The sequence below is a fragment of the Eleutherodactylus coqui genome, chromosome 7 (assembly GCF_035609145.1).
Source record: "Eleutherodactylus coqui strain aEleCoq1 chromosome 7, aEleCoq1.hap1, whole genome shotgun sequence".
Lineage (NCBI taxonomy): Eukaryota > Metazoa > Chordata > Amphibia > Anura > Eleutherodactylidae > Eleutherodactylus > Eleutherodactylus coqui.
The window spans coordinates 227,646,148-227,658,171 of record NC_089843.1 but is presented as its reverse complement, the minus strand read 5'-3'; the positions used below and the strand labels follow the sequence as shown (position 1 = coordinate 227,658,171).

The following is a 12,024-nucleotide window of genomic DNA, read 5'->3' as shown; positions in this document are numbered from 1 at the left end:
ATCTCCAGCTGGTCCTCCAGAAACACAAGCCACGTCACCCAGCGATGACTGTGTCATGTGACCATGACGATCGCTCGGTCGCTGTCTACAAGCTGCCCCAGCACACGGCACTCACTCCGCTTCGGCCAGGAAGGGGTTACCGGGCCAGTCACATGTTAGGGAGAAGAGCCGCAGGACACGCCCACTCCCCAGCGCCCTCCTGATTGGTGCGTGAGCTGCCATTCCCGCGGCCGGGGCGGGGCTGGTGGGGGAATTACAAGCCGGAGTACTGAAAGCCGGCTGCGGACGGCCGCGGGCAGGCGAAGAGGATGTCACCCGTATGGTAGCACCGAGCGGCGGCCCCAAGCATGGCAGACCCCACGCTGCCCGTCCGCCAGAGGCTGAGCTATGCCACCGGCCACTACCTGAACGACCTGTGCGCCTCCATGTGGTTCACCTACTTCCTGCTCTACTTCCACTCCGTACTCGGGTTTGACTCGTTCTACGCCGGGCTCCTCCTGCTGGTCGGGCAGGTGGCTGACGGCATCTGCACCCCGCTGGTCGGCTATGAGTCGGATCGACAATCCGGTATCCGGTCGTACGGACGCAGGAAGTCCTGGCATCTAGTCGGTAGGTGCGGGCGGGGAGAGCCGAGTAATCATATCGATATGTGTCTGTGCAGAAGGGGGTGAAGCTGGTGCACAAGGACCACAGTCGCGGGATGCGGGTGGTCGTATATAGCGGAGTGCAGGTGCCTGTATACGTACGTAAGGGTGGTGGACACGGGCGGCCGCATATAGCAGATTGCGGGTGGTCACGTATGCGCAAATGGCTGAATACGTACGCGAGGGTGGCAGTGCCCATACGTATACAGCCACCTGTGTCCCTGTATAGAGGGACGGGTTGTGGGTGTATGTGGCCATGTACAGATGTATGGATGGGGATGTGGCTGGTCGTGTACATATGGGTTGCTGTGTATGTGCGCTGGCGGGGCCGTGTACCGATGTACGGACAAGCATGTGGATGGTTGTGTACACATGGGTTGCCGTGTATGTGCGCTGGCGGGGCCGTGTACCGATGTACGGACAGGGATGTGGGTGGTTGTGTACACATGGGTTGCCGTGTATGTGTGCGGGCGGGGGCCGTGTACGGCAGAGTCCTGGGGACAAGAATGATCCTATTCTTAGAGGGAGTCAAGTAATTAGAGTGACTCGGGGTCCTTGTAGATGAACTGATTCTGGTAGGATCCAGCGAGTGATGTCGCCGCCATTTACACGGGACCGTTATCCCTCCAAACTGGTTCTAATTGTTAATCGTCCCGTGTACATGCAAAAAATAAAATCACCCGCTATTAGTTATTGTTGACTCTGTTGTCATAACAACCATCACCGGATCGCGGGCTCATCCTTCCATGTAAACTCAGAGCTCCACGTAGAGGGTGAAGCGCTGAGCGAGCGGCCCGCGATCCGTGGTGAGGTCTGTCAGTGTAAACACTCCGCATGAGCGCTGATGACCCCAGCGGTGACACTCGTGACGTCATTTACCCGACTGTCTGCGAGAGGCCTGCGCTGTTTATACCGGCAGATACATCGCTGCTCGTTCAGTCGTTCTCATCCGCTCATTTGAATGTCGTTATTTTTTTACCGATCTCGCTGAGGAACAAAGAATTTATTTCCTGGCATTTTAAGCCTTATTTTGGTATTTTTGTGCTCCTGATTCTGAGGATCCCTCCGCTGGGTTCTCGGAGCTCCAGGTGGGATGTTTGTGCTGGCATTGGCTCTTGTTTGGGATCCCTCCGCTGGGTTCTCGGAGCTCCAGGTGGGATGGTTCTGCTGGCATTGGCTCCTGTTTGGGATCCCTCCGCTGGGTTCTCGGAGCTCCAGGTGGGATGGTTCTGCTGGCATTGGCTCTTGTTTGGGATCCCTCCGCTGGGTTCTCGGAGCTCCAGGTGGGATGGTTCTGCTGGCATTGGCTCCTGTTTGGGATCCCTCCGCTGGGTTCTCGGAGCTCCAGGTGGGATGGTTCTGCTGGCATTGGCTCTTGTTTGGGATCCCTCCGCTGGGTTCTCGGAGCTCTAGGTGGGATGTTTCTGCTGGCATTGGCTCTTGTTTGTAGCTATTAGCACACTTGATACATTAAACTTGGGCTGATGATACAAAGTGTAAAGACACTGAAGGGAATGGAAGGGGTTTGGGCTACAGATGATCGTGGAGAAGCTAAAAGCAGGTACATTCAATGGAAATCCGGGAACTCGTGAAGGACCTGCGTCTCCAGGATTCGGTGGACACTTTGAGGCGCAGTCGTTCTGTATGGTGGTAAAGCATTTCCTTGGGAACTAGAAGGCTGGGTTCACATGGTGACGTAACTGCTGCAGAATGTCCGCGGAGACTTCCTGCACGGACATTCCACCCACGGCTTGTTCTCCCGGGATAGCCAGTAAAGTGGACGAGAGCTGCAAAAAGCTCGTCTACACGCTGCGGCTGATCCATTGAGGCCAAGCTGCTCGAAATTCAAAGAAGTGGCATGTCAATTCTTTCCCTATTTCTGCGGCGACCGCTCTCCTTTCTATGGGGGGAGATGGCTGCAGTGTAATGCAGGCGGCGAAGCGCTTCAAAATCCGCAGTGAAAGGCCATGGGTTTAGAAGCTGCATCTCTCCGGTGCTTCCGTGCGGTGCTTCCGTGCGGTGCTTCCGTGCGGTCCTTAGTCACTGTGGATGGTTTTCCAGATTGCCTTGGTGATGTAAGTGATGAACAGAGGGAAGGATTTCACCAGCAAATAAGGACCATGGAAGAACAGGACTGCAGACGATGGGAGACACATATGATGGCGGACTACTGGTGGAAACATCAGCAGAAATGTCCAGGAATATCTCCTCGCAGAAATGTAGTTTCATCGACATCTCAAGGATGAAAGCTTTGTTTTGTGTTCTCGGCTTCTTAGGATTTATCTTCAGCTTTTGATTGGCGGTCATTACATGTATAGTACAATATGTTTATGGCCGCCTGTTCACAGGTGTTTTTGCACCGCGTTCCCCGTGGCGATAATCCGGCCGGGGGGAACGCAGTACACTTTCTGTCAGATACTTCCGTCTTTCCGTAGAGTTGCTGTGGAAAGCGCAGCCCCCCTGTCCCTGAGCGGAGAATCATAGAGATTCTCGGCTCACGGGCGGCAAATTGCCGTGATTCTCTGTCAGATAGGCTCACCGTGGAGATCTGTCAGCTGGCTCCTTCCACCCAGGGCAGAGATCTGTCAGCTGGCTCCTTCTACCCAGGGCAGAGATCTGTCAGCTGGCTCCTTCTACCGAGGGCAGAGATCTGCCACGGGTTATTGCAACGCCCGTGGACAGGCAGCCTTAATTAGTGACATATCTTGATAAGTAGCTTTGATGGAGGGAAAGTCTAATGTCCTTTTCAGAATCTGACACCAAAATCCCCCAAAAGTTCTAACATGTCAGTCACCAAATCTTATACCCAGTGTAATCATACGGTCTAAAAGCCCCCTTAGTCATCGGTCACGTTGGTGATGGCTACAAACTTCCTTTCAAACCCGAAGCAACCTGCTGCGTTGTGATGTCTGCCAGAAGAGGAAGTGATGGTCGACACGGAGCGGACATGTGATAACGCTGCGGGCTGTTGTCAACTGTCACTTGCACAACACAAGAGGTGCTGTAATATTGCTGTATATTATGAGCAGCCGCACTGGCTTAGCTAAAGTGACCGAGACCCCAAATGTGTGACCACTCCCACTTATCTGATGACACTTAGGCCGACTGTTCACGTCCGCATCTGAGTTCCGCAGCAAATAGCGCCCATGCTATAGAAAAGCGATTCTTCCTGCACAGGGACGGAAACCAATTGTGATTTCCGCTCATGGGGGAAAAATTGCAGCATGCTCTAGTTTTGAGCGGATTTTGCTTGGACCGCCTAATATTGCAGAGAGGTAACAGGACGCTCATCATCGCCTAGCAACAGCGCGGGAAAATCTGTACTGTGCATGTCCGATGTCGAGCCGGCCGGACCATCCGCAATACAGAAAAAACGACTACAGGTATGCACGGTCGCCGACTGCAGTCAGGGCTGGATTCTGCATGCGGAATCCCGCTCTGCTGTACGCAGGCAGCCTTAGGCTGCCTGTCCACGGGTGTTGCGGTATCCCGCGGTGGAGATCCGCCGCCCGGGAGCAGGAGCCGGCAGGCGGATCTCCGCCGTTAGCCTATCTGACAGAAGCGGCTGACCGCAGAGAATCGCGCTAAATTCGCAGCATGCCGCGAATTGCCTCCCGCGAGCAGAGAATCGCAATGATTCTCTGCTCATGGACAGGGGTAAGCCCTCTCCATAGCGTTCACTGCGTTCTCCGCGGCCGGATTATCACCGTGGGGAACGCAATGAAAACCCGCCCGTGGACAGGCAGCCTTAGAAGCTCCAAGAATCTTCTCTAAAGGAAGATAAAACTAGTTGATGACTTCCGCAGGAGCCGCTGGCTGTCCGAAGCTCAAGCGTTGTGTGACATGAATGCTTGTGGTGGTATGTGATACTGCGTCAGCGCGCTTCACACGGGCGACTTCTCTCCGATAGCGATATACACGGAACTCTTGCTTGTTCATAACACACTGATTGCAAAGTGTCTAAACAGGCGGGATTTTTATATATTTTTTTCTTTACCACTGAAAACTATTGGAAGCCCTTGTGATCTTTTTCCCCTCGTGAAAAGCGCGGACATAGATGCGAGGCGAGGCATTATTTTTAATTTTTTTAGGCAAAAACAGTGTTTATATCCAGAATCAGAGATTTACAAGCGCAATGTCCACATTTCTCGGACCAGTATCTCGCTCGCCCGTCTCATTGCTCCCTTCTGACCTTTTCATTTCTTTGTATCGATGTATCACCTGCATGTTATTGTGTGACACGGGGATACTAGAGGACAGCAGGATAATGTACCACATGCTCAGTAGGGTCACCGCACAGTATGCAGGACCTATACAGAACATATCCCGGGCGGCTGCTCAGGGCTCATTCAGTCTGCAGCGCTATTTGCTAGGTTACTGTTTTTATACAGAACGGGACACAAAGCTGTTCTGTAAAAACCGCATTGTAAGCAACTGGTAAAAAAGGAAAGTCTAAATTCCATCTCTGCTCCAAAGAGAGAAAAAGGAAGCCAAAACGGAAGAGAAACGCTAGTGTTAAATGACCCTGCATTTAACTATACCGGTACAACTATTTTTAACCCCTTGAGAGCACATCCATTAAAAAAAAGATAATGTATAATTTTTTTTAATTTTTATTTTCCAGTTAACACATCCACATGAGGGCTTATGTAGTTTTTTGTTTTTTTTTTCCATTGCAATCTTTTCCTGTACCATATAACGTATTAAAGAAAATGAACAAATTCTAAGTGGGGTGGAATGAGAAGAAAATTGCACTTGTCCAATTAGTTGTTTTTCAGTCTTCGCGGAGAGGTACTAACGACACGTTGGTACAATTATCGCCATGCCAAATATATATATAGCTTTCTCATCAAACTGCTTTCTACGTAATCTGAACCAACTTTTTTTTTTCAATTTGTGTTGTGTGAGCTGTAGATTCTAGTCATGTAATTGGTACTGGTGCATCTTGTCTCCACCGGAACTAGGGGTGGAGACATGGGTTGGCCGGGTACAGTAGTTGGGAAGGTCCAGGGGAGATGCAGAAAAGCGGTTTGGCTGTTGCACACATTCCTCCTGACAGCTGTACATGGTCCTCGGGCATGTACGCTCCTAGCGCCTGCTGTTTCACAGTTACTGGCTGCGGCATCCCATCTCTGCTGCTGGCAAACCTGTCACTCTCCACCCACTTGGGTGGCAACTCCACTCACCATTCCCTGTGACTTTCCCTGCCGGTCAGTCTCCCATTATTATCTTGCCAGCTGCAACTCTCCCTGGAGGTCTCCCCTCTTCCCTGTTGCCTCTGGCGCTGTGACTCTCCCTGGCGGCCTCCCATGTGTGCTGCAATCTGTAATGCTGTCCTCCGTCCCCGCTGAAGCTGGCCCCCACTCTCACATGGATGAAGGCACTGACCGCTGTCGCTCCTTTGTGTGGCGCTCTGCTGCCTCCTCGCTCATAACACCGCTGCTCACGATCCTGCTGTACTGCCTCCTCCGTGCGGATAGCTTTTGTAGTGAAATCGCTCCTCCGTCTCCATCGTGCTTATGGTTCCTGCGGCTTGTAGTTGAGCCGCTCCTCCGCCAACATGGTGGGAATGCTACTCCTGTAACCCTAACCCTCCAGCAAACTGCTACCCTAGCCAATCAGGAGCTTGGGTGCGTTACAAGGCCGTATTCCCTTTAATCACTGTCTCCACCCATACTTCTGGTGGAGGCAAGATGCAGCAGTATCAATGCATGCCTTTCAATACCCACGTTTTACCGCAGATCCTGAGACTGGCCTAAATCCCAGAAACGGATACATCTCGGAGTACAAACTTATGACCACCTTTGGTACACGGAGGACAGGCCTAAATATTTGTCAGGGTTTTCTGGCACGGTATGATCTTTGAGGTGTGTGTGTGTGTGTGTGTGTGTGTGTGTGTGTGTGTGTCTGTCAGCCACGGCCCTGGGCAAACGCCTTTATACATACATAACGAGCAATTTCTGGGCGACTGCCTGTGTGCATGGACCCCCCCCAATGGGCGGCTGGGAGATCTCTGGTCGCTCCTCCATTCACTGGAACGACTATCACTCCTACGTAAAGCACATCTGTCTGATGCATATACACCCCACAGTCGTACTGTGCAGAGGTACCTTAAAGGAGATGTCTCGAGGCAGGAGGGGATTTTTTTTTATTGCCCAGTCCCCCTAATTAAGCATACATTACTAAGCCCCCCTGTAAATGACTTTTCTAGCTGGTTTGTACTTACCGTTCCAGCAACTTATAAAAATTTTCCGAAGATGGCCGCCGGCTCTTTTCCCGTCGCTTGCTGTAGCCCGACGTGCGCGCTCCCGAGACACTACCAGCTGTGTCTCCCTGACAACCAGCCGCCCCGCAGCCGCCGACCGGAGCCCTGGAGTGAACACGGCCGACCAGTCACCCACCACCAGGCAGCAGGTAACCGGTGCAGCCCCGCCCCCCCGGCACAGCGACAGCCCCCCCATCGCAGCGACAGCCCGGCGCAGCGGCAGCCCCCCCGGCCCATCACTTACCAGGACGGCGGGACAGCTGGACGGCGGGACAGCTGGGCGGCTTCTCGGGACAGCTGGGCGGCTCTGCACCTTCCTCTAACAGAGGATGGTACAGAATGGCCGCTCCAGCGCGCTCCCGAGCAGTGACAGCTCGTCTGCGCATGCGCAGAAGAGCTGTAGCGGGGAGCACACTGAAGCGGCTCGTGCTGAAAGGAGAAGAACGGACTGCGCAAGCGCGTCTAAAAAAGCAAGCTGCCAGCGATTTTAGACGGATCCATGGAGACTGGGACGCTAGCAACGGAGCAGGTAAGTGAATAACTTCTGTATGGCTCATATTTAATGCACGATGTATATTACAAAGTGCATTAATATGGCCATACGGAAGTGTATAACCCCACTTGCTGCCGCGAGACAACCCCTTTAATGAAGGGCTTCTCTCCCCCTTCCTGTTCTGATATGGTTTCAAATGCAATTTATCACACTGGTTATTTATGTAATTTATCACACTGGTTATATAATTTATCACAATGGTTTTTTATATAATTTTTTTAATGTAATTTATCACACTGGTTTATTATGTAATTTATTATGTAATTTTTTTAATGTAATTTTTTTTCTGACGAATCCTAAGTAAATTTTAACATTTACTGTAACATTCCCTTCTCTTACCCTTTTTAAAATGTGTCATAACTACAAGATTACTTTAACTGTTTGATCTTTTACTTAACACATGGAAACTTCTGAAGAGTTAGGGCCCCTTTACATGGAACGATTATCATTCAGCGAGTGAAAATGCCCGATAATCGCTCACTTTTTGTTCATCGCTACTTTTATGCCGCCGTAGAAATAGTTTAATCGTTCGGTTTAGATCCTGATCGTTGACTTGCTCTCGGTCACTTCCAGGCTGATCGCGCCACCAATGTATCTGCTGTATAAACGGGCTGCACAGGTGAACGCTGACATGGTTTCTCCTTCAAACTATAAATTGTTTGGTGTAAACAGACCCTCAAGTGCTGCAATTTGCGCCCTTTTTGTTTCAGGAACCTTGAGTGTTATCGTCTCATTCCCTTTCATCTTTAACCCCTGCCTGGGCTGTACAGAGAACACACCGCAGTGGGTCGGCTTGATCTACTTCATCCCGTTCATCGTCATCTTCCAGTTTGGATGGGCGGCTACACAGATCTCCCATCTGGCGTTAATTCCAGACTTGGCTAAGAATGAACATGACAAAGTGGAACTTACAGCATTCCGGTATGTTATGCATTTTCTTAAGAGGGTACACATGTGTTGGGGTGGGGGGTGGCTAATTATTTGAATCTTCAGAATCTGTAGTGAAAATGGTGTTGTTGGTAAGTTCTGAATGTGTGACACCCACAAAAACTTTCCTTCAACCCCTAAATGACCAGAGAGTTCGTTCTAATGGACCAGAACTTTTATTTATTTTTTTTTAGTTGGGGCTGCAAAAATTCTTTTTTTTTTTTTTGCCTTTTTTTGACATATTGAGCTATTATGGTTTTTTTCCCCCTTCATTTGTGTTTTTTGTTTTTGTTCTTTTCAAATTTAGTCTATTCTCTCTAAGTCCAGGAATGAGTTTCCAATTTTTGCTTTGGACACTTTGATATATAACTTGTATGGTCTCAAACTACAGGGCGGTGATGGTTTATGTTGTCATGGGCGGTTCTGGTTTAAATTTTTTTGCCCGCCCATCGTGTGATCGCCGGGTCCAATAGTGGAAACGGCACTGCCGCTTCCTTCACTACATAGCACTCATTGGGCAAAGCGAAGACTGAAGCGGTTGTAAAGTGTCCGTCTTCTCCTTGGTTGTCTATCGGTCAGGTATCTCACTTGCTTCCGCTACTTTGCAGGAGCTGTAAAGGGGTTTTATGATTAAAACAAAAGCCCGCCCCTCAGCTGGGCGATGACGAAAATAACAAGGATCTACTCTCCTCTTCTGGGGTCCCACGTGCAGCTGACAGTCGGCGGTGATTTCAGAGTAGACTGGGTGGAAGCACGGCCTGCTGCGGCCAATCAGAAGTTGCGGCATCATGTCCCCAAAGTCCTGACCCCCTAGTAGAAGCCGCTCCAAACTTGATTTACAGTGCTAAAACAAATGTCTCAATAGAAGTATATTACAAGATGTCTGAAAAGTTAGTGCCTCTTTAAAGTTATCATTATGTTCATCTAGTTGCATAGCTGGAATCTGCCTGCAGCCGACCGCCCTGCGTACCTGTTTGTGTTGCAGCAGACTGGTGGCTCGCTGTCGGTCATGCACAGTACCGTGTTTTTTTGTTTTGTTTTTTACTTCTCAACATTTGTATTTCCCACGCCGTCGCTTAGTATGTAAATTGCATATGGGCTCCGGGTGGGATGGCTATTAACTTCAATGAAGGCCGTCCGCGCAGAATCCGTTTTAAAATACAGTATGCTGCGATTTTTATTTATTTTTTCCCCTGCAATTCGTATCTGTGAGTGAAAAAGCAAATTCCACAGTTGGAATTGACCTGTGAGCCTGACCTTATACTGCTGAAGTCAGCTGACAACCACCCACCCATCAGAAATCACAATATTTGGAGTTATTGCATCATGTATGGGGCCAATGAAGAAGCCGATCATTAAGGCCTACTGAAGCACGGATATTTTATACCACATCTCAGTGGTCCACATGGCGATGTCAAGGACGTGTTTTGAAGCCATCATAACATTCCTGGATTACGATGACCATATGCAGTGCCGGCCCAGCGGTGACCCAGATCGTGATCACTTATATAAAATCAGGCTGGTAATAGAGCATTTTTAGGCCACGTTTGACGCGGCGTACCCCTGAGACTTCTGTAGACAAGTCCCTGGTACATTTCATAGGGCACAGTATGGCGTGAATATGTACAAGCTGAGCGAGAGCACATCAGTGCACAGATCAGTACTGGATTTATGAAGGGAAGGCCACCAAAACTGAGGCCCTAGAAAGTTCCCCCTTCCTGGGAATTACAGGAATAACTGACTTGGTGTCCCCACTAGTGAACTGGGGGTGATCACCTTTACCTGGATACCTAGACCTCACCAGTGTTCCCTTATTCCAGAGCCTCGCTTCCAGAAAAACTGCAGCATATGGCACTGATGGAGGAAACAGAAAATCCAGAATTGCACCTTTTTGGTCACCCCCGTCTCCAAATAGTACCAATAGAAACGACGGGACGATTCGCAAAAAATGAGCCCTCGCACAACTATGTCGACACAAAAATAAGTTATGGCTGTGAGAAGATGGAGGCAGAAAACTTTAAGAAATATTGTTTTTTTGAGGGAAAAAAAACCAATAGTACAGCAAAAAAAAATTTTTTTTTTGGTACCGTATTAATTGTACTGACCCATAGAATGTAGTTATCATTTTTATGGTTCAAAACGTATTTTATTATAACGCCTAATAATAAAGCATTAACATAAACCTTATGTGCATAACTAGTGCCGTACGTATTGTCATGAATCGGAATGAAACCTGATAAGCATGAAATCCAGTCTGTAACAAATCTATCAAACGGCGCATAACTTTTGGGCTTTGTTGTTCATGTAGGAAAACAAAGACCCAATAAAGTGAAAAACCTACCGCAGAGTAGGTGACCGAAAAGGAAGAACACATAATAAGTATTAGGGTTTAGAAAAAGGAGAGTGACAACCTAGGGAACATGGGGAGGGGAGGGAGTCTTAGCCAGTGTAAGGCTGCCTGCAGATGGCCAGGTTGGATCCCGCTGCGAGACCTGACCTGAGCCCCTGCAGGGACCAGCGAACACTCACCTGCTCCCGCGGCTCTGGAGATTTTGCGCGGACTAATCGCGGCCATCTGCATAGGATTGCGTTTTCTAACGCAATCCTATGGCAGCTTCCATGGGCGGAAATTCTGCGGGAAATCCCGACGCTGAATTTCCGCCCGTGTGCAGGGGGCCTAAATCCGCCACCAAATTACTGTCTCAAATCTTTTCTAATTGGTATTTTAAGTCTGGGACCTTCTAGTTTGGTGTCAAACAGCTCTTTGGAGCCAGGCCTCCAACCTAGATGAAGAGCAAAACTGTACCCACATTGCCCATAAACTACAAAACTTAGAAAATGTGGTGTTGTCACCAGCGCACAGCTCCTCCATGTATTTAAGATTGTCCATAGCCTCCAACCACATCATCTTTGTGGGGGCCACGGAGGATTTCCACTTTCTGGAAATATTCTGTCTCCTTGCTATTAGGAAAAAGTCTAAAGGGGACCGCTTTGTCTTGGCCATGGGGCCCGGCATCACCGAGGGGAGCGCCAACTCCAGAGTGAACGCAATCACTCCTACTGACCTTTATATAGTGCATTTACGTCTTCCCACAGACAGATCAGTGGACAAGACCACCAAATATGTATGTGCAATGGAAGATACTTGATTATGGACAATTGTGTTATATATATATATATTATAGTATGAATTCAAACTGCGCAATAACATACACCCTGGAATATACCAGAAAAGAACTTGCCTATGTACTGAGGGGACATATGGACATATGGTGATATAGGATAAGGACATGTTGGCACCCTGTCAAGATGTTATTCACTGCAACTTTTAAGACATGCAAATGAAGAATCAGAATGTATTCAATGAATTCCTGAACCAACCTTCGATTGGTTACTTTTAGACTTTTAAAAGTAACCAATCAAAGGTCGGATTGAGAACTGTCCAATGAACTATATTTCTTGGCATTTTTAGAAACTATACTAAGAATAATGAGATGTAACCAATGGACACAAAAGTCTTAGATTAACCTATGAAATGTTGAATTGTAAACTAACCAATAACCTTGCATAGGTAATTGTCCAATGATGTTGGGACACCCCAATGTAAGGGGGCTATAAATCAAGATCCCTAATGA

The 12,024-nt window shown here is 48.9% G+C and overlaps 1 protein-coding gene across 2 annotated transcripts in view; it reads left to right on the top strand.

The window, feature by feature from the left end:
- Positions 1-226: 226 nt before the first annotated feature.
- Positions 227-12,024, top strand: part of MFSD12 (major facilitator superfamily domain containing 12) — a 50,756-nt gene continuing 38,958 nt past the window's right edge. The window contains exons 1-2 of one of the 2 annotated variants that reach the window (XM_066574515.1): positions 227-609; positions 8,173-8,383. In XM_066574515.1, coding sequence (XP_066430612.1) covers positions 348-609; positions 8,173-8,383 — 473 coding nt within the window. In that variant the 5' untranslated portion in view covers positions 227-347. The remainder of the gene's footprint in view (positions 610-8,172; positions 8,384-12,024) is intronic. The other variant, XM_066574514.1, reaches the window with a different exon arrangement.